The sequence below is a fragment of the Triturus cristatus genome, chromosome 7 (genome assembly GCF_964204655.1).
Source record: "Triturus cristatus chromosome 7, aTriCri1.1, whole genome shotgun sequence".
Taxonomy (NCBI): Eukaryota; Metazoa; Chordata; class Amphibia; order Caudata; family Salamandridae; genus Triturus; species Triturus cristatus.
Window position 1 is genome coordinate 65,338,984 of NC_140590.1, and position 23,714 is coordinate 65,362,697.

The following is a 23,714-nucleotide window of genomic DNA, read 5'->3' on the forward strand; positions in this document are numbered from 1 at the left end:
TTTTGTTGATGAATGTGAGGGCCTGCATCGGAATGATCCGAAGGCAGCAAATTCTCAGCTTCCTCCTCATCGTCATAACTGGAGCCACTGCTGATGCTCAGGCACCAGAACCGCTTAGAGGTGCCTTACTGCACTGTACAGACAGATCCTCCGGGATCCATGCCAGACATTCAACCAGGACCAGAGCCGGAGACTGAGCCAGAGCTGAAAAAACTGTTGCTAATTTGGTAGCTTGTAGCACACCAGAAGATACAGGGTTTAGCCCAGAAGATATTTAGCATGGCCTGTGTACAAGCCTCAGACACACTGATGGGCAGAGGAAGAGGGACAGCTGGTCGTCTCCGGCATCGAAGAACAGTGCTACTAATCTCGCAGTCTGGATTGAAGGGGGCTTTTTCCTGGAGAAGGAGGAAGGCCGATGATTCTTCGACTTTTTGTGTCTGTGTTTCTTGTGATGAGAAAACCTCTCACTAGTGTATTCTACTTTTGCAGGTGACTTTCCTCTGGAGGAAGAACGGGAGGGCACACTGTGGTGAGCCTTAGCCAAGAACTACTTGGACACCCTTTACCTAATCATGTTTATTTGTATTAATACACACTTTCCATAATCATTTTTGATTGTATCAATCCACACTATCGCATTTAGATGAATGGTGGTCCATCCCAGAACACCACAAATGGCTATTGTCCTGGTCTGAGAGAAACATCAACTTAGTGCAGGATGAACAAGGCTTGAAGCTTAACATTTCTGGTGGTGACATGATCCATAGAGACCTATCAGGGTATTTCTGTTGATAAGAATGGTAAAATACTACAATAATATAAAAATATTACAATGATGGAGGGAGCTGTTAATCCACATTGGCGCTTTATATAGATCCACATCATAACCTGCTGTGGGAGAAGAGGATCTGTGACTGGAGCAGCAACAACAGAACTTGGTGCTACGGCTGGGGAAACCTCTCTGGATCCAGTCTTTTACTTGATAAGGACTCTTGTGGAAAGATGTACATTGAGTTTGCGGTTCTTGCTCTTTCCAAGAACCGTAAGAAAGAGCGGTTGTGGTTGCGTCTCTTGTTAAAGACTTGTGTTTGCGTCTCTTGTTAAAATTATCTTATGATAATTGAAAATGGACAGCCCAGAGGACAAGTTGCCAGCTCTAAATACAAGAAGCAAAACCACTAGGATGCCCAAAAAACTGTTATCTAACAAAGGTACCTAGTTTTGGATGTTAAAACATCATTGAATGTGAGTAAGGCCCCAGATGAAGATATTCAAGTATTAGTTGTGTATGTCTGGTCTGGTTTAGGAAAGACACTGCTCAGATCCGGAACTGTGGATTGATTTCAATAAGACAAACATTTTACATGTTATTCAAGCCAGGGCTGTCCTTATGATAGAATCGATTGGGTCTTTGATATATATGATAATTTGATCATACTTGAAAGACTTTTAGAAGACCGGTTATATCAATTCAACTCTCCTGCACGCAGATATCTGGGCTTTGCTATGAAATTCATCCACTCTTTGCCATAAAACCTTTTTAAGCTGTGGAAGAAAACATTAACCGGGTCTTGCTATAGCTTAACTAATGTGATATTTTGTGCCCGTTCTAAAATTGTGTTAATGAAAAATGTAATCATGTAATTTTCACTAGTCCAGCTGTGTCTAAATGACGTCTATGGACCATTCTTGGTTTAAAGTCAGAGCTCATTGGTAATTGACATTAAAATAGTGCCAGTTTGATGACCTTACGATTAACTTGGAGAACGTGAAGGGTTATGCTTGTTTTATATGTTTTTGAAAAACATAAATGTAAAATATGGAAGAAAAATATTTTTGAAGTAAAATATAGAGTATATTTCTTTAAACCGGTAACAATATCAATAGATAAAATATGAACTAAGACGGTGTCACGAATGGTGAGTATGTGGTACAAATTGGCTCGGATGTGGTGAATGCCCAGTTAGAGTTGTAGGTCACGGGTAAAAATGGGGTCTCTAGTTGGCAGAGGTTTGCGCCCTGTCCAAGTAGGGACCACCACCTTAGTCAGGGTAAGTCAGATACACACCCTAAATGTACCTGTGCTCACCTTCTGTTAGCTTGGCACAGAGCAGTCAGGCTTAACTTAAGAGGCAATGTGTAAAGTATCTGTGTAACATTTAAATTACAGTAAATCAATGAAAACACCACAAAAAGACTTCATACCGGTTTAGAAAAATAGGGAATATTTATCTGGGTAAAACAATACCAAAATGCTCTAATAAGTGAAAGTCGAGATATGAATTTTTAAAGATTAAATGAAAAACAGTGCTCAGAAGTCACTAGCGGTGAAAAGAGTACTTGAGGTCATGCTGAAAAAGTACTTTGTATGAAGCAAAGCATCGACGCCAAGGGCATGATGCGGCGGTCTTTTCCACGCAGTCGAGTCACTGCGTCGTCGTCGGGTTCCATGGAAGTGAATGCAATGCGTCATCGTCGAGCTGCGTAGAGTGTCTTTGTCGAGCCATGCAGGCTGTAGATCCGATGTCTTGGGCAGCCGCTGCGTTGGAGTCGAAGTGTGATGCGTTGGTTACAACTAGCTAAGTGGTGATGAGAGGGTTTTGGAAGAAATCAGCGCAAAACCCACTTCTGAGGCCTAGGACTGAAGTGGGCACCTCAAGCAAGGGTAAGACCCACAGATGGCAGAGTCCAGCAGCACCAGCAGGATTGTAGGAAGTCTTTTGTGCCCCTGAAACTTCAGAAAACAGAAGGCAAGCCAGCAGGTCCTCGGAGTCACTCTAGGTTCAAGTGAGAGGGTCCAGTCCTTGTCCTCAGCAGGGCAGAGATGAGCAGGCAGCAGGGCAGCTCAGAACAGTCAGTCACAGCAAAGTGTCAATCCTTTCAGTGCTCACTTTGCCATTGGATTCAAGCTAGCCTGGCTGATGAGGGCTGTTAGCCCAAAACCAGTCCCAGGATGCTTGTTTACGGTCCAGGGAAGACATGGCTAGGCAGTTAGGGCTGGACTGTTCCCATGAGGCACAGGGTCAAGCCTGATTTGCATATAGCTGTGTCTGAAATGGGCTGGCAAAGTGAACTAAAGAATAATGATGGATTCAACTCAGATCTGTGACTGGAGGTGAGTGTCTGAAAAGTTTCAGCGCTCTGTCCATCATCTTTACTTAATCCTTTCAGCACAGCAGTCTTTGCTCCAGCAGAGTTCTTCCTAGGTCCAGTAGTGTACTGATGTGATAGATCCAGAGCCCTGGTCCTTATGTCAAAAAGTGCCTTAGATGTAGGGGGTGACATCAAAGAGTTCTCTACAATGCACAAGGATCCCTTTCAACCCATCCCTGTCTGCCAGGCTATCTGTGGGGGGTGTTTAGACCTTTGAGTGAGGGTAGGACACAGCCTATTCACATGTAAGTGTGAGCTACCTATCTCCCTTACTGCCCAGAAAGGCTATCAGTATGCAGATGAATGAAGATGAATCTTCTGTCACACCCAGCCCCTCCTGTCATTGTGGCTATCTAGAGGGAATGCATAAAGTTTAGCTGTCACCCAGTCCAGTCGTGTGTTGGAGACAGACTGCAGGCACATGGAGAAAAGTTATAAGCATTAGAAATGTCCACTTTCTAAAAGTTGCATTTCTAAAATTGTAATGTCAAATCCAATGTTACTATTAACCCTTTGGGTGCAGCCGGAATTCCCCCACAGTGCGGGAAAATTCCACGCGTACGCAGATCGGATGGCTCCCGGACGTCTGACGCACACGCCCACCGTGATGGTCTTCCGACGCATGCAAAGGGTTAAAGATGATGTATCACCACTGTTCCAAAGATATTACACATGAAGTAAGTACTCCTTTCCAATCTCGAATTACAGCTTCAAATTTCTTTTTTAAGGAATCCCAAATGCTAGCCTAAGGAAGGGGTAGGCCTCACAGCAGTGAAAAAAGAATGTAGCTGTTTGTCACTGCCAGGACATGTAAAACTTAAAAGTACATGTCCTGCCTTTTAGTTACACATTACCCTGCCCTTAGGGCTTACCTTAGGGGTAACTTATGTGTAATAAAAGGGGAGTTTAAGGCTTGACAAATGGTTTCAAATAGCAAGTTGAATTTGCAGTAAACTGCACACACAGGCCCAGCAATGGCAGACCTGAGAGGCTACTTTTGTGGGTGGCACAACCAGTGCTGTAGGCCCACAATTCCACATTCCATGGGTACCTGGTATACCTCTTTTCAAGGGACCTATAGATTAACTAAATATGCAAGTCAGGTATTCATCGGTGTCAACATGTTTATGGAAGAATGCACATGCACTTTAGCACTGGTTATCAGTGGACAAGCAGTCCGGAATTCTTCTGTGCAGTCAAGCAGAGACACTATAAGTTATTTAGTTCTAAACAGGTTCCCTCTTTTTGGTGACTCAAGCATGCTTAATAGGATACACCAGTTTGCTATGAGTAAATGACCACTGAGCCGATACTAATAGAACTCCCATGCTCTTTGCTCATATAGTTTTGAAACGTGAAGTAGTTCCTGTTCTGGTAATACGCCTTGCCCTTGCTGTGCAAAGCTGTCCTCTGCCTTCCATCTCTACCCATGTCCCTCTCAGTATAGCTCTCTGAACTACAAAGGGAATTCATTCCACTAGCCAACCCTTGACTACAGGAGAAAGGGCTCTAGAAAGGGTTGAATGTAAGAACCAAGCAGGCATTTACCACACCTGTCTTAACAAGGCAGTCCGAACCACGAATACCTCGTTACAACGAAATCCTTTACCACGCAAGTCATTACAACGTGCCTTAGAGAAAGGACTGGAGTTTGGAACAGTGTAATTTACTATTCCAACTCCAGTCTGTGCATTCCTTAAGGCAAGTCGTTATATGTGGCAGCACTACATTTCTCAAGCAGGGAAACATGCTACAGCACAATGTGGTGTAATTGCAAGGAATCAAACCACATAATTTTAAATTAAAACGCTGTGTCCCAAGGAGTGCTCTGAGATCGGAAGAGGCTTTGCTCCTTACCACTCCTAGTTTTAAACTAAAAGAGGAAGGGTGGCGGAGCCTTCTCTCTACTGGCCCCAAAACTGTGGAACGGCCTCCCAGTTTCCCTCAGGACTCAAAATGATCACTGGAAATTCCAGAAAATTCTGGAAACATATCTGTTTACTAGGGCATAATATCACTCTTTCAGTTAAATAGTGTCACAACACCCTTTTTAGCGCATTCAGTTCCGCGCTCTTAAAATGAGAGCGATGTCAACATAATCTGAGGGTTAAATGAGGGTGAGGTAGCTTTTTTACCTTCTTTACCACTTACGAAATAGGTCGCACACTGCTCGTCATACCAGCAAATAGCCCCATAGAACTCTGGATAATTGATATTTTGGAAGTCTATTCGGCACCCCACATACTTACCTGCTCCATGCTGACGAGAGGCAATTACCTCGAAACACGTGTCCAGGGATGGCATAATAGTGACATACTCGTGGCATAGGCGTACTCACCGCTGCCACTACATTATCCAGAGTTCTATGGGGCTATTTGCTGGTATGACGAGCAGTGTGCGACCTATTTCGTATTTGCATTTAAGCTCTCTCGAGCGACTTGGGCTGACGAGCCTTGGTTCCGCACCTGCGCGCCGTGAGAGGTACTATACCTTTGATATTTTGGCAGTCTATTCGGCACCCCACATACTTACCTGCTCCCTGCTGACGAGAGGCAATTACCTCGAAACACGTGTCCAGGGATGGCATAATAGTGACATACTGGTGGCATAGGCGTACTCACCGCTGCCACTACATTATCCAGAGTTCTATGGGGCTATTTGCTGGTATGACGAGCAGTGTGCGACCTATTTCGTATTTGCATTTAAGCTCTCTCGAGCGACTTGGGCTGACGAGCCTTGGTTCCGCACCTGCGCGCCGTGAGAGGTACTATACCTTTGATATTTTGGCAGTCTATTCGGCACCCCACATTCTTACCTGCTCCCTGCTGACGAGAGGCAATTACCTCGAAACACGTGTCCAGGGATGGCATAATAGTGACATACTCGTGGCACAGGCGTACTCACCGCTGCCACTACATTATCCAGAGTTCTATGGGGCTATTTGCTGGTATGACGAGCAGTGTGCGACCTATTTCGTATTTGCATTTAAGCTCTCTCGAGCGACTTGGGCTGACGAGCCTTGGTTCCGCACCTGCGCGCCGTGAGAGGTACTATACCTTTGATATTTTGGCAGTCTATTCGGCACCCCACATACTTACCTGCTCCCTGCTGACGAGAGGCAATTACCTCGAAACACGTGTCCAGGGATGGCATAATAGAGACATACTCGTGGCATAGGCATACTCACCGCTGCCACTACATTATCCAGAGTTCTATGGGGCTATTTGCTGGTATGACGAGCAGTGTGCGACCTATTTCGTATTTGCATTTAAGCTCTCTCGAGCGACTTGGGCTGACGAGCCTTGGTTCCGCACCTGCGCGCCGTGAGAGGTACTATACCTTTGATATTTTGGCAGTCTATTCGGCACCCCACATACTTACCTGCTCCCTGTTGACGAGAGGCAATTACCTCGAAACACGTGTCCAGGGATGGCATAATAGTGACATACTCGTGGCATAGGCGTACTCACCGCTGCCACTACATTATCCAGAGTTCTATGGGGCTATTTGCTGGTATGACGAGCAGTGTGCGACCTATTTCGTATTTGCATTTAAGCTCTCTCGAGCGACTTGGGCTGACGAGCCTTGGTTCCGCACCTGCGCGCCGTGAGAGGTACTATACCTTTGATATTTTGGCAGTCTATTCGGCACCCCACATACTTACCTGCTCCCTGCTGACGAGAGGCAATTACCTCAAAACACGTGTCCAGGGATGGCATAATAGTGACATACTCGTGGCATAGGCGTACTCACCGCTGCCACTACATTATCCAGAGTTCTATGGGGCTATTTGCTGGTATGACGAGCAGTGTGCGACCTATTTCGTATTTGCATTTAAGCTCTCTCGAGCAACTTGGGCTGACGAGCCTTGGTTCCGCACCTGCGCGCCGTGAGAGGTACTATACCTTTGATATTTTGGCAGTCTATTCGGCACCCCACATACTTACCTGCTCCCTGCTGATGAGAGGCAATTACCTCGAAACACGTGTCCAGGGATGGCATAATAGTGACATACTGGTGGCATAGGCGTACTCACCGCTGCCACTACATTATCCAGAGTTCTATGGGGCTATTTGCTGGTATGACGAGCAGTGTGAGACCTATTTCGTATTTGCATTTAAGCTCTCTCGAGCGACTTGGGCTGACGAGCCTTGGTTCCGCACCTGCGCGCCGTGAGAGGTACTATACCTTTGATATTTTGGCAGTCTATTCGGCACCCCACATACTTACCTGCTCCCTGCTGACGAGAGGCAATTACCTCGAAACATGTGTCCAGGGATGGCATAATAGTGACATACTCGTGGCATAGGCGTACTCACCGCTGCCACTACATTATCCAGAGTTCTATGGGGCTATTTGCTGGTATGACAAGCAGTGTGCGACCTATTTCGTATTTGCATTTAAGCTCTCTCGAGCGACTTGGGCTGACAAGCCTTGGTTCCGCACCTACGTGCCGTGAGAGGTACTATACCTTTGATATTTTGGCAGTCTATTCGGCACCCCACATACTTACCTGCACCCTGCTGACGAGAGGCAATTACCTCGAAACACGTGTCCAGGGATGGCATAATAGTGACATACTCGTGGCATAGGCGTACTCGCCGCTGCCACTACATTATCCAGAGTTCTATGGGGCTATTTGCTGGTATGACGAGCAGTGTGCGACCTATTTCGTATTTGCATTTAAGCTCTCTCGAGCGACTTGGGCTGACGAGCCTTGGTTCCGCACCTGCGCACCGTGAGAGGTACTATACCTTTGATATTTTGGCAGTCTATTCGGCACCCCACATACTTACCTGCTCCCTGCTGACGAGAGGCAATTACCTCGAAACACGTGTCCAGGGATGGCATAATAGTGACATACTCGTGGCATAGGCGTACTCACCGCTGCCACTACATTATCCAGAGTTCTATGGGGCTATTTGCTGGTATGACGAGCAGTGTGCAACCTATTTCGTTATTTCGTATTTGCATTTAAGCTCTCTCGAACGACTTGGCCTGACGAGCCTTGGTTCCGCACCTGCGCGCCGTGAGAGGTACTATACCTTTGATATTTTGGCAGTCTATTCGGCACCCCACATACTTACCTGCTCCCTGCTGATGAGAGGCAATTACCTCGAAACACGTGTCCAGGGATGGCATAATAGTGACATACTCGTGGCATAGGCGTACTCACCGCTGCCACTACATTATCCAGAGTTCTTTGGGGCTATTTTCTGGTATGACGAGCAGTGTGCGACCTATTTCGTATTTGCATTTAAGCTCTCTCGAGCGACTTGGGCTGACGAGCCTTGGTTCCGCACCTGCGTGCCGTGAGAGATACTATACCTTTTATATTTTGGCAGTCTATTCGGCACCCCACATACTTACCTGCTCCCTGCTGACGAGAGGCAATTACCTCGAAACACGTGTACAGGGATGGCATAATAGTGACATACTCGTGGCATAGGCGTACTCACCGCTGCCACTACATTATCCAGAGTTCTATGGGGCTATTTGCTGGTATGACGAGCAGTGTGCGACCTATTTCGTATTTGCATTTAAGCTCTCTCAAGCAACTTGGGCTGACGAGCCTTGGTTCCGCACCTGCGCGCCGTGAGAGGTACTATACCTTTGATATTTTGGCAGTCTATTCGGCACCCCACATACTTACCTGCTCCCTGCTGACGAGAGGCAATTACCTCGAAACACGTGTCCAGGGATGGCATAATAGTGACATACTCGTGGCATAGGCGTACTCACCGCTGCCACTACATTATCCAGAGTTCTATGGGGCTATTTGCTGGTATGACGAGCAGTGTGCGACCTATTTCGTATTTGCATTTAAGCTCTCTCGAGCGACTTGGGCTGACGAGCCTTGGTTGCGCACCTGCGCGCCGTGAGAGGTACTATACCTTTGATATTTTGGCAGTCTATTCGGCACCCCACATACTTACCTGCTCCCTGCTGACGAGAGGCAATTACCTCGAAACACGTGTCCAGGGATGGCATAATAGTGACATACTGGTGGCATAGGCGTACTCACCGCTGCCACTACATTATCCAGAGTTCTATGGGGCTATTTGCTGGTATGACGAGCAGTGTGCGACCTATTTCGGATTTGCATTTAAGCTCTCTCGAGCGACTTGGGCTGACGAGCCTTGGTTCCGCACCTGCGCGCCGTGAGAGGTACTATACCTTTGATATTTTGGCAGTCTATTCGGCACCCCACATACTTACCTGCTCCATGCTGACGAGAGGCAATTACCTCGAAACACGTGTCCAGGGATGGCATAATAGTGACATACTCGTGGCATAGGCGTACTCACCGCTGCCACTACATTATCCAGAGTTCTATGGGGCTATTTGCTGGTATGACGAGCAGTGTGCGACCTATTTCGTATTTGCATTTAAGCTCTCTTGAGCGACTTGGGCTGACGAGCCTTGGTTCCGCACCTGCGCGCCGTGAGAGGTACTATACCTTTGATATTTTGGCAGTCTATTCGGCACCCCACATACTTACCTGCTCCCTGCTGACGAGAGGCAATTACCTCGAAACACGTGTCCAGGGATGGCATAATAGTGACATACTCGTGGCATAGGCGTACTCACCGCTGCCACTACATTATCCAGAGTTCTATGGGGCTATTTGCTGGCATGACGAGCAGTGTGCGACCTATTTCGTATTTGCATTTAAGCTCTCTCGAGCGACTTGGGCTGACGAGCCTTGGTTCCGCATCTGCGCGCCGTGAGAGGTACTATACCTTTGATATTTTGGCAGTCTATTCGGCACCCCACATACTTACCTGCTCCCTGCTGACGAGAGGCAATTACCTCGAAACACGTGTCCAGGGATGGCATAATAGTGACATACTTGTGGCATAGGCGTACTCACCGCTGCCACTACATTATCCAGAGTTCTATGGGGCTATTTGCTGGTATGACCAGCAGTGTGCGACCTATTTCGTATTTGCATTTAAGCTCTCTCGAGCGACTTGGGCTGACGAGCCTTGGTTCCGCACCTGCGCGCCGTGAGAGGTACTATACCTTTGATATTTTGGCAGTCTATTCGGCACCCCACATACTTACCTGCTCCCTGCTGACGAGAGGCAATTACCTCGAAACACGTGTCCAGGGATGGCATAATAGTGACATACTCGTGGCATAGGCGTACTCACCGCTGCCACTACATTATCCAGAGTTCTTTGGGGCTATTTGCTAGTATGATGAGCAGTGTGCGACCTATTTCGTATTTGCATTTAAGCTCTCTCGAGCGACTTGGGCTGACGAGCCTTGGTTCCGCACCTGCGTGCCGTGAGAGGTACTATACCTTTGATATTTTGGCAGTCTATTCGGCACCCCACATACTTACCTGCTCCCTGCTGACGAGAGGCAATTACCTCGAAACACGTGTCCAGGGATGGCATAATAGTGACATACTCGTGGCATAGGCGTACTCACCGCTGCCACTACATTATCCAGAGTTCTATGGGGCTATTTGCTGGTATGACGAGCAGTGTGCGACCTATTTCGTATTTGCATTTAAGCTCTCTCGAGCGACTTGGGCTGACGAGCCTTGGTTGCGCACCTGCGCGCCGTGAGAGGTACTATACCTTTGATATTTTGGCAGTCTATTCGGCACCCCACATACTTACCTGCTCCCTGCTGACGAGAGGCAATTACCTCGAAACACGTGTCCAGGGATGGCATAATAGTGACATACTGGTGGCATAGGCGTACTCACCGCTGCCACTACATTATCCAGAGTTCTATGGGGCTATTTGCTGGTATGACGAGCAGTGTGCGACCTATTTCGGATTTGCATTTAAGCTCTCTCGAGCGACTTGGGCTGACGAGCCTTGGTTCCGCACCTGCGCGCCGTGAGAGGTACTATACCTTTGATATTTTGGCAGTCTATTCGGCACCCCACATACTTACCTGCTCCATGCTGACGAGAGGCAATTACCTCGAAACACGTGTCCAGGGATGGCATAATAGTGACATACTCGTGGCATAGGCGTACTCACCGCTGCCACTACATTATCCAGAGTTCTATGGGGCTATTTGCTGGTATGACGAGCAGTGTGCGACCTATTTCGTATTTGCATTTAAGCTCTCTTGAGCGACTTGGGCTGACGAGCCTTGGTTCCGCACCTGCGCGCCGTGAGAGGTACTATACCTTTGATATTTTGGCAGTCTATTCGGCACCCCACATACTTACCTGCTCCCTGCTGACGAGAGGCAATTACCTCGAAACACGTGTCCAGGGATGGCATAATAGTGACATACTCGTGGCATAGGCGTACTCACCGCTGCCACTACATTATCCAGAGTTCTATGGGGCTATTTGCTGGCATGACGAGCAGTGTGCGACCTATTTCGTATTTGCATTTAAGCTCTCTCGAGCGACTTGGGCTGACGAGCCTTGGTTCCGCATCTGCGCGCCGTGAGAGGTACTATACCTTTGATATTTTGGCAGTCTATTCGGCACCCCACATACTTACCTGCTCCCTGCTGACGAGAGGCAATTACCTCGAAACACGTGTCCAGGGATGGCATAATAGTGACATACTTGTGGCATAGGCGTACTCACCGCTGCCACTACATTATCCAGAGTTCTATGGGGCTATTTGCTGGTATGACCAGCAGTGTGCGACCTATTTCGTATTTGCATTTAAGCTCTCTCGAGCGACTTGGGCTGACGAGCCTTGGTTCCGCACCTGCGCGCCGTGAGAGGTACTATACCTTTGATATTTTGGCAGTCTATTCGGCACCCCACATACTTACCTGCTCCCTGCTGACGAGAGGCAATTACCTCGAAACACGTGTCCAGGGATGGCATAATAGTGACATACTCGTGGCATAGGCGTACTCACCGCTGCCACTACATTATCCAGAGTTCTTTGGGGCTATTTGCTAGTATGATGAGCAGTGTGCGACCTATTTCGTATTTGCATTTAAGCTCTCTCGAGCGACTTGGGCTGACGAGCCTTGGTTCCGCACCTGCGTGCCGTGAGAGGTACTATACCTTTGATATTTTGGCAGTCTATTCGGCACCCCACATACTTACCTGCTCCCTGCTGACGAGAGGCAATTACCTCGAAACACGTGTCCAGGGATGGCATAATAGTGACATACTCGTGGCATAGGCGTACCCACCGCTGCCACTACATTATCCAGAGTTCTATGGGGCTATTTGCTGGTATGACGAGTAGTGTGCGACCTATTTCGTATTTGCATTTAAGCTCTCTCGAGCGACTTGGGCTGACGAGCCTTGGTTCCGCACCTGCGCGCCGTGAGAGGTACTATACCTTTGATATTTTGGCAGTCTATTCGGCACCCCATATACTTACCTGCTCCCTGCTGACGAGAGGCAATTACCTCGAAACACGTGTACAGGGATGGCATAATAGTGACATACTCGTGGCATAGGCGTACTCACCGCTGCCACTACATTATCCAGAGTTCTGTGGGGCTATTTGCTGGTATGACGAGCAGTGTGCGACCTATTTCGTATTTGCATTTAAGCTCTCTCGAGCGACTTGGGCTGATGAGCCTTGGTTCCGCACCTGCGCGCCGTGAGAGGTACTATACCTTTGATATTTTGGCAGTCTATTCGGCACCCCACATACTTACCTGCTCCCTGCTGACGAGAGGCAATTACCTCGAAACACGTGTCCAGGGATGGCATAATAGTGACATACTGGTGGCATAGGCGTACTCACCGCTGCCACTACATTATCCAGAGTTCTATGGGGCTATTTGCTGGTATGACGAGCAGTGTGCGACCTATTTCGTATTTGCATTTAAGCTCTCTCTCGAGCGACTTGGGCTGACGAGCCTTGGTTCCGCACCTGCGCGCCGTGAGAGGTACTATACCTTTGATATTTTGGCAGTCTATTCAGCACCCCACATACTTACCTGCTCCCTGCTGACGAGAGGCAATTACCTCGAAACACGTGTCCAGGGATGGCATAATAGTGACATACTCGTGGCATAGGCGTACTCACCGCTGCCACTACATTATCCAGAGTTCTATGGGGCTATTTGCTGGTATGACGAGCAGTGTGCGACCTATTTCGTATTTGCATTTAAGCTCTCTCGAGCGACTTGGGCTGACGAGCCTTGGTTCCGCACCTGCGCGCCGTGAGAGGTACTATACCTTTGATATTTTGGCAGTCTATTCGGCACTCCACATACTTACCTGCTCCCTGCTGACGAGAGGCAATTACCTCGAAACACGTGTCCAGGGATGGCATAATAGTGACATACTCGTGGCATAGGCGTACTCACCGCTGCCACTACATTATCCAGAGTTCTATGGGGCTATTTGCTGGTATGACGAGCAGTGTGCGACCTATTTCGTATTTGCATTTAAGCTCTCTCTCGAGCGACTTGGGCTGACGAGCCTTGGTTCCGCACCTGCATGCCGTGAGAGGTACTATACCGTTGATATTTTGGCAGTCTATTCGGCACCCCACATACTTACCTGCTCCCTGCTGACGAGAGGCAATTACCTCGAAACACGTGTCCAGGGATGGCATAATAGTGACATACTCGTGGCATAGGCGTACTCACCGCTGCCACTACATTATCCAGAGTTCTATGGGGCTATTTGCTGGTATGACGAGCAGTGTGCGACCTATTTTGTATTTGCATTTAAGCTCTCTCGAGCGACTTGGGCTGACGAGCCTTGGTTCCGCACCTGCGCGCCGTGAGAGGTACTATACCTTTGATATTTTGGCAGTCTATTCGGTACCCCACATACTTACCTGCTCCCTGCTGACGAGAGGCAATTACCTCGAAACACGTGTCCAGGGATGGCATAATAGTGACACACTCGTGGCATAGGCGTACTCACCGCTGCCACTACATTATCCAGAGTTCTATGGGGCTATTTGCTGGTATGACGAGCAGTGTGCGACCTATTTTGTATTTGCATTTAAGCTCTCTCGAGCGACTTGGGCTGACGAGCCTTGGTTCCGCACCTGCGCGCCGTGAGAGGTACTATACCTTTGATATTTTGGCAGTCTATTCGGCACCCCACATACTTACCTGTTCCCTGCTGACGAGAGGCAATTACCTCAAAACACGTGTCCAGGGATGGCAAAATAGTGACATACTCGTGGCATAGGCGTACTCACCGCTGCCACTACATTATCCAGAGTTCTATGGGGCTATTTGCTGGTATGACGAGCAGTGTGCGACCTATTTCGTATCTTCTTTACCACTTACCTTGCGGCACACTGGGCATCTGAGCAGAAGGTCTGGCACAGAGCTCAGTGGATGGCAGCATGGGAAGCAAAACAGACGTGCTTCAACCAGAGGACTTGTGGCTGGTTTAAATCACAGGCCACGCCCACAGACGAGTTCAAAATAAAAGCTGCACTGATCAAGCAAAAACAGGAAAAAAACTCCAGAAAGCTGCCCCTCCTCATAAACACACATGGGTTAACTTGATTGTGAGAACATCTGCTTTAACCCCTTCAGTGCCCATGACGAGCTGGACTCGTCATGGGCTGCGGTGACGCTGTGCCCATGACGAGTCCAGCTCGTCATGAACTCCGTCTGCTAATAAAAAGCGCGGCACTGGGCGGGGAAAGGGGCGGGCATGCAAGGGGTTAAACTACACCTCGGGTTTGGAAAGCATCTTGCAGCCTGAAGAAGCCTCCTCTGCAGTTACCACTTTCCTAAAACACATCACCCATGGAAAGTGTCACCTCTTAGAACATTCACTTGTGAGAATTACTCACTCACATATGAAAGATCAAACTCACTGGCTACCTGACATGTAGAATAGTTCCCCTTTGGGGAAGCTCATGTGTGGGGCATCACACCTGTAGCACAGTGCATCTGTGGAATGACTCACCTAAGAAATATTCCATGTAGGCTGTCTGGCACATGGAACACATCCAACAATGTCTTACCATATATGCAGTGGTGACCGGCATGGCTCGCCATTGGTGGGGTGAGTGCAGGTGCTGGGGTTTGGTGGGGGACGATGCGCAATGTAAAAATGTTTTACAAAAATAAACACTCAACTTGCCTCGCTGGGTCCCACGTCTGTGCTCCTGCTCTCCTCGGTGGACCCAGGGCACAGGAAGCACAGCCAGGCGCCCCTGACTAATCACAATGCTGCAATGTTGCGTTGTGATTGGTAAGCACCCAGGCTCCCCTGACCAATCACAATGCTGCAATGCTGCGTTGTGATTGGTCTGAAAATCCTGGTTAGACACTCAGGTAGGGAATGGGGGGCCTGGGCATGTTCTCCACGCAGGCTGTAATGCAGCCTGCAGGTAGAAAATGGAAAGTGTGAATGACTGTTTTGGGCGGCCCGAGAGGGCCGGCCAAACAGCATGTGCACTTAGGAGTGGGTAAACCGCTCCTCCCCTGCCGCAATATGTGTGTTTTGCATCTCGCCTGTAGAACACTGCAACTATGGAATGATTTCCTAAGGAAAACCCGAACTGTAGGCTGACTGAGACATGGACACCTCCCACTCTATTTTACAGTATATGTGGTGTATTTCACCTGCTGAACATTGCACTAAGGAATGACACACCTAAGGTTTGGCCCACTTTTTGGGTGTCAGTGACATGGGGCTCTCCCCCTCTGGGTTACAACTTGTGTGGTGCGTCTCACCCGTGGCCCTCCACGCCTGTAGAATGCCTCACCAAAGGTATACCCACTTATGTGTTGTCTGTCACAGGGAAGTTTCCCCCGCTGGTTTACCACATGGGCTGTGGGCTGTCTGACACACAGAACACCTCCTGTTCCCGCCCGCCCGGGGTAAAACATGCACGCGCAGTCGCGCACGGGCCCCTTTGCAGTGCATCGCCCACGCAGCCCCTTTCCCTGTAGATCACCTCACCTGTGGGAACCTGTAGCTTGCAGTCGTTTGGTTGGCAGCACTCCACCTTGCTGTACAGGGTGGTGTTCTTGGTGTTGTACTGAAGGGTTCTTCCACAGAGGGGGCCGGTACCACAGCCTCTCATCGCAGTCGTTGTCACAACACCGTCTGTGACTGAAGAAAGACAAAGCACGATGAACACACTCACTGGAGGGTCAGTGTGGGGCGTGTGCAATGACTGATTTCAATGCAGTGGGTGGAGCCAGACACAGCACCCCCACCCCCCCCCAGCTCTCCCCTAGGAGCACTGATCTCCTGCCTTTCTACTGCAGGAACCACAACCAGCTCTGCTAGCGCCCTGCAGTCCAGTCTGCCCCAAGGCCCACCCACCGGTCCGTCAGTGCATCCAGCCACAAGGCACCCCCTGTGGTCCCTCAGTCCATCCCTCCCCAAGGCACCCTCTGCTGGTCCATCAGTCCAGCCTGCCCCTAGGCACCCCCTGCCAGTCCCTCAGTGCATCCTGCCTCAAGGCACCCCCTGCCGGTCCCTCAGTCCATCCGACCCCGAGGCACACCCTGCCAGTCCCTCAGTCCCTCCTGCCCTAAGGCACCCCCTGCTTGTCCTTCAGTCCATCCCTCCCCAAGGCACCCCCTGCCGGTCCCTCAGTCCCTCCTGCCCTAAGGCACCCCCTGCTTGTCCTTCAGTCCATCCCTCCCCAAGGCACCCCCTGCCGGTCCCTCAGTGCATCCTGCCACAAGGCACCCCCTGCCGGTCCCTCAGTGCATCCTGCCACAAGGCACCCCCTGCCGGTCCCTCAGTCCATCCTGCCCGAGGCACTCACTGCCAGCCCCTCAGTCCATCCTGCCACAAGGCACCCCCTTCTGGCCCTTCAGTTCATCCCTCCCAAAGACATCCCCTGTCGGTCCCTCAGTCCATCCTACTCCAAGGCACCCTCTGCCGGTCCATCAGTGCATCCTGCCCTAAGGCAACGCCTGCTGGTCCTTCAGTCCATCCCTCCCCAAGGCACCCCCTGCCGGTCCCTCAGTCCCACTTGCCCTAAGGCACCCCCTGCTTGTCCTTCAGTCCATCCCTCCCCAAGGCACCCCCTGCCGGTCTCTCAGTGCATCCTGCCACAAGGCACCCCCTGCCGGTCCCTCAGTCCATCCTGCCCGAGGCACTCACTGCCAGCCCCTCAGTCCATCCTGCCACATGGCACCCCCTTCTGGCCCTTCAGTTCATCCCTCCCAAAGACATCCCCTGCCGGTCCCTCAGTCCATCCTACTCCAAGGCACCCTCTGCCGGTCCATCAGTCCAGCCTGCCCCGAGGCACCCCCTGCCGGTCCCTCAGTCCATCCCTCCCCAAGGCATCCCCTGCTTGTCCCTCAGTCCATCCTGCCCGACGCATCCCCTGCCAGTCCTTCAGTCCATCCGACCCGAGGCACCCCCTGCCAGTCCCACAGTCCCTCCTGCCCTAAGGCAACGCCTGCTGGTCCATCAGTCCATCCCTCCCCAAGGCATCCCCGCCGGTCCCTTTGTCCATCCTGCCCTGAGGCACCCCCTGCCAGTCCCTCAGTGCATCCTGCCACAAGGCACCCCCTGCCGGTCCCTTAGTCCATCCTGCAACAATGCTACCACTGCCGGTCCCTCAGTCCATCCTGCCGCAAGGTACCCCCTGCTGGTCCCTCAGTCCATCCTGCTGCAAGGAACCCACTGCCGGTCCCTCAGTCCATCCTGCCACAAGGAACCCACTGCCGGTCCCTCAGTCCATCCTGCCACAAGGCACCCACTGCCGGTCCCTCAGTCCATCCTGCCGCAAGGCACCCACTGCCGGTCCCTCAATCCATCCTGCCGCAAGGCACCCATTGCCGGTCCCTCAGTCCATCCTGCCACAAGGAACCCACTGCCGGTCCCTCAGTCCATCCTGCCTCAAGGCACCCACTGCCGGTCCCTCAGTCCATCCTGCCGCAAGGCACCCATTGCCGGTCCCTCAGTCCATCCTGCCACAAGGCACCTACTGCCGGTCCCTCAGTCCATCCTGCCGCAAGGCACCCTCTGCCGGTCACTGAGTCCATCCGGCTCCAAGGCTCCCACTTCCAGCCCCTCAGTCCATCATGCCCCTGCCACTCCAGTACCGAGACCCTTACACAGACCTCTGCAAACCCACTACTTGTGTGATGTCAACACACACTCTCTCTCTCTTTATTGTTAGAGCTTCTCGGATATTCCAGTTATTGCATCCCCACGCAGCTCTGCCAGTGCACCTCAACCCTTATGTACAGCTTCTCTTCCTTCTGCTCTGTTCCCACCACAAATAAACATAGTAGCAAGGGTCTATATCTACAATTACTCATGCTCTGGACATGCTTCGAGTACTGCAAAGCAACCACAGGCTGGAGCGGGCGAGGCCCCTAGCAATGCACGATCTACAAGAACGCAACCACACCAACCAGCCTTAGCAGCACTCCACTGGCACCCTGAGGAGTTAGGGGTGAGACCCCTTTCTACTATCCATAAGGCTTACTGGAACAGCACATCCAACTACCTGCAAAATCTGGTTCCCCATCAGTCACATACATTCAGTTAATTTACATTTTATCCTGTAATGGACCTGAAATACAGGTGTTAAGGGTCCCAAACATCCCATTAAGATGCCTCTAGCCTCTTTTTAATCTGTTACACCACACAGACTTTCCCCATGGAAATCTAATTGTGGATGGGCACGCTGTAAGCCAGAAAGGACACAGCCAGAAAGGACACAGCTGCCCTATCCTGACTCCACCTTTCCATGAAAGATGCCCAGTTCGACTCCTTTGGAGCCACCGAGTGACTCAACCCTAGTCAGCTTCCTGAGAGCCAGGTTTGCATCGAGAAAAGCTCATTTAATTCACATGGAGAAGTCTGGCTCTTTGGGGGTTGGTTGGCAGCTGTCTAGGGACTATCGCTATTTTCCTCTGTTCCTACAGTAAAGTTCACCGGCGACTCTGCGTCGAACCTATGTAGCCTCCAATAACTGGCCTTCCCTCTCCTTTGAAGTGTGTGTTCAGAATGTACACATGTATGCTTGGAAGCTTTGTTTGAAGGATGGATGTTTACAGTCGAGTGCTTCATGGACGTCATTTGGGGTTGTCAGGGGTCGCAGCTGTGCCCTGCTACTCCTGGCACTTCCTTTGTGACCCCTGGCCTCGCAGGAGGCGAAGGTTTTGCCCCTCTCTGAGGTCAGCGGTCGCAAAGGAAGTGCCAGCAGTAGTGGGAAGCATGCCAGAGGTCGCAGCTGCGACCCCTGACTTCCCCCAAGTGACCTCTGTGTACTGCTTTCAGCAATGTGAGCACGATGCTCTTGAGCTGCTCCGAGCATCATGTGCTCTACTCACAGATAACAGCATCATGATAGACAGATGGGCTACACCTGCCTCACACAGGGCTCAATACCGGTCTGTGGTTATTCAGTGTACAATGGAACAGAGTGAGACCTATATCTCCCTCCTAGATTTAAGAGTAGGGTAGGAACAAGATACCATTTGTGTGTCTCTATACAGAAAGCCGACAGAGAGGAATTCCCTACTACACTTCCCTAGCAGTCACCTAAGAACCCTGAAAGACAATCTACCCTTCGGGCACACCTTGCGTATCCGCAGAACATGCGCCAGAGAATCGACTACTTTAGAGAGCCAGATGCTCTCATTGGTAGACTGACAGGAAGGGGACGCCCGAGACGCAAGCTAGAAGAAGAGCCTGGTGTATTCATCAGAAAGATCTCCTAGGACCTCGGATTAGGAACAACACTGTAGAGAGGATTGTCTGTGTCACTACTTTTAATCCAGTAAACAACGAGGTGAAGAAGATTGTGAAACGACACTGGGGGCCGTAGAGGAGCATCTTACCAGGAAAGAAACACCCTTACTCTCCTTTAAACGGGGCAGGAACCTTAAGGGGAGAGGAGTTGGCCTAACGGCTAGTGTGGTCGTCTTCGAATCTGGGGAACTGGGTTCGAGTCTCGGAAAGGACGCTGACCCAACGGCTAGAGTGGTCTTCTTCAAATCTGGGGAACTGGGTTCGAGTCTCGGCAAGGACGCTGACCTAACGGCTAGTGTGGTCGTCTTCGAATCTGGGGAACTGGGTTCGAGTCTCGGCAAGGACGCTGACCTAACGGCTAGTGTGGTCGTCTTCGAATCTGGGGAACTGGGTTCGAGTCTCGGCAAGGATGCTGACCTAACGGCTAGTGTGGTCGTCTTCGAATCTGGGGAACTGGGTTCGAGTCTCGGCAAGGATGCTGACCTAACGGCTAGTGTGGTCGTCTTCGAATCTGGGGAACTGGGTTCGAGTCTCGGCAAGGATGCTGACCTAACGGCTAGTGTGGTCGTCTTCGAATCTGGGGAACTGGGTTCGAGTCTCGGCAAGGACGCTGACCTAACGGCTAGTGTGGTCGTCTTCGAATCTGGGGAACTGGGTTCGAGTCTCGGCAAGGACGCTGACCTACCGGCTAGAGTGGTCTTCTTCGAATCTGGGGAACTGGGTTCGAGTCTCGGCAAGGACGCTGACCTAACGGCTAGAGTGGTCGTCTTCGAATCTGGGGAACTGGGTTCGAGTCTCGGCAAGGACGCTGAACATCCTGTGATTCTGGGCAAATCACTTAATCTCCCCGTGCCTAACAAGCATTGGCATAGCCAATAGGTCTTGCTTTTGGGACCTTATAAGTATTTAGTTATGCAGCACAATATCCTTGGTGCAACAACATCAACTGTTGCATGGCTAAACACTTACAAATGTTCCAAAGGCGAGACCTATTGGCTATGCCAATACTTGTTCCACTTGAATTATTTAACTAAACAATGGAAACTGTATACTGTATGGGCCATGCATTTTATTGCACTAATAATTTACATCCTGAACACAGATGAGCCTTTAAGTTGTTTCACTTGGGCTTTCTTTGTTAGAAGGCAATGAAGATGGGCCAGGACTTGTTAAAGATTTTTGTTTTTGCATAGTGTGGCTTTTGCACTTTTTTAGTGTCAAACTAAGGTAAACAAGCAATTCACTATAGGCAGCTTCGCCCATCGAACATCAGCAAAATCCTTTCACAACACAGTGGGGTTGATCCAGTCACTTAACATATAGAACCACTGCCACTCACACTACAAATAACACATCTTCACAAGCCGAAGCAAACTCCAGTATACGATGGAAACCTCAGAACCACTTGGAAGGTCACCCTGGACTGCAGGACCTGTGACAGTTGTGCAATAAATAAAAGGAAATAACCTACTCTGTGCTAAAGCACAGCACGGTCTTGTATCTCAGTTCTTAAAGCCCCAAGACTCCCTTTTACCCAGGCAGGCAGCAGGTTAATGGTTTACACAACTTTCAGCCTCCGGAGACAACAGGCTGCACAGTTGTCAGATTGTCATTTGCAAACAAAACAAAAAAAACCCCATAAAATTCTGGCAAAAGGCAAGGACAGGACCGTGGATTTTGCTCAGACCGAGGTTCAGCAGATGGCTCTTCTACTGTGAGAAACTGCTGCCCTAAACCAATTTCTTGCACCTTTGACATTTATTAGCAACAGTATTGTCTTCCCTTTAAATGGGGGTCTCGTTTGGCCGCCCTGGTCCAGGCAGACTGTTTGTGCATGGGAATCCTCAGAGCAGGGGCACACAGGAGGCCAAAGATGCCACCTAAGGTGGAGAAAAGATGTGACGAAATGCAAATGAAACAGAGAATATGACAAACAGCTTTTGTAGGCCAGCAAAATCTTTCAGGAACTGTGTTTACATTTTTACAAGGTATTTCTGAGTCTCAGCTGGCAATCTAGTGAGAATCACTGGTTCAAGCGGCCCGTTGTGTGATACCGCTGATTATAGTGCTATGCTAAGTTTGCTAATGGTATAGCGCCTCACGAACTGTAAAGTAATGGAACTATCCATCTTCTCTGTACTAGATTGTGAGCATGCAAGAAATCAAAACAAGTTTACCTTGTTACAATAAGCCTCATTCACAAATGATTACGTTGGAAAATGTGCATTTTGCTCCAATAGGGCTACAAGTATATTTGGAGCAAAATTACGACTTTTGTGGAATTCACTAAAATGCCAGTAATACCAACGGAATTCTACAACGGTCTGATTCCAGGAGAACTCACTTTAACAGAACTTTATTTCGAGGGGCGTGGCTTAGGCGCCGACGGGAATGGCTGCCGCTCTCGGAGGCTCCGTGAGAGCGTAGAGCGACGGAACTCCTCTGGGCGTCCACCGGGACTGCGACACCGCAGGATTGTACCTGAAAGCGGCGGAACTCCTCCTGAATGCACAGGCGGCTGAGCGGAGGTGCGGGGTGAGCGTGCGCTATGACTTTTTGGTGCTAATTATCGGCCGCGGCTCGCTGCTGAGTTGCGGCCGCCATTTTGTGCACTTATGCTCCCCCTGCATCCCGCGATGATTTCCATATGTTTTATCTGCCTGAAATGACTTTTGCCACCTTGGAAGGATTATAGTTGCCTTTTTTCCCCTCATTTCAAGGGAATTTTTATTTTGCTTGGCAATTTTGGATACCTTTGGCTTCTGTGGAGAGCTTGTTCATGTTTCCTCAGCTCAATGTAATCCTGGCCTCCATTTTGGATTTTAGTTTGCTGCCTTTACCTTTCAAGTCGCTTTCTACCATGATTTCTGCAACCTGTTCGGTTTTGTTGCTCTTCCCTACGCATGATTGATATCAGAGCGTGTATATGGATGAAGGTTGTATTTCTGTCACGTACTAGCTGACTCTTCATTTTTCCTCAACAATTTTTCAGTGTTTTACTTTGTGTTCATCTACCAACATTTTCATCTCTTGGATTTTTGGTAATGATGGCTCGTTCTAATCGTAGTAACGCGCAGCACATTAATACCAGTTCCATGCCATTAGAGGAAAATAATCCATTCAGTGTTTTACAGGATAATATGGATGAAGCAACTAATGACTCTCTTGGAATAAAAGGCTCATCTCCTAACGCCTCTCGCCCAGGCACAAAACCTAACTCTAAAATACCTTCCACACCAGGGAAAAGGGCAAAGACGAATCCTCCTTCTTCCACTACCACAGCTTTGTCCATTTCCATAGAGCTTCTTCTTGAAGAAATTCGCTCTCTTAAACCCTACATGGCTGAAACTAATGCTCGCCTTCAGAGTCTTGAGGATAGTTGGTCGCATAATGAACAGAAAGTTGCAGATCTTGAAAGGAAAATGTCCCCAGTGCAGGTACTCTCTGACCAGGTGCCGGGAATGCATAAGGAAATACAATCTCTTAAGCAACAGGTTGAAAATTTAGAAAATCGCAATCGACGCAATAACCTACGTATTTATGGCCTTGTGGAAGGTCTTGAAGGTACTAACCCTATATCCTTCTTTCAATCCTTCCTGCCAACACTCCTTGGTCTTCCAACTTCTCCTCCGTTGAACATTCAGCGAGCTCACCGTTTGGGTCAACTCTCCCGTTCTACCAACTTCTCTTCATCTTCGACGAAACCTAGGGGTGTTATTTTGTACTTCCTAGAGTATACCGACTTGCTTAGAGTTATTCAAGCTGCCAGGCAGAAAGGGAAGATCACCTGGAATGGTTCCAATCTCTTTTTTGCTCAGGACTACGCTAAGGCCACTGCAGATCATCGCAAACAATTTTTGGACATGAGACCTGCTCTCCGTGCCCTGAATGCACGATACGGACTGTTTCATCCTTGTCTCTTTAAAGTGACTTACAA

General features: G+C 49.6%; 1 protein-coding gene across 2 annotated transcripts in view; it reads right to left on the reverse strand.

Moving 5' to 3' along the window:
• LOC146808829 (urokinase plasminogen activator surface receptor-like) overlaps positions 1 to 23,714 on the reverse strand; it is a 644,273-nt gene that overhangs the window by 55,915 nt on the left and 564,644 nt on the right. For both annotated transcript variants that reach the window (XM_085615653.1, XM_085615652.1), the window contains exon 5: positions 16,007 to 16,159. In XM_085615653.1, coding sequence (XP_085471779.1) covers positions 16,007 to 16,159 — 153 coding nt within the window. The remainder of the gene's footprint in view (positions 1 to 16,006; positions 16,160 to 23,714) is intronic.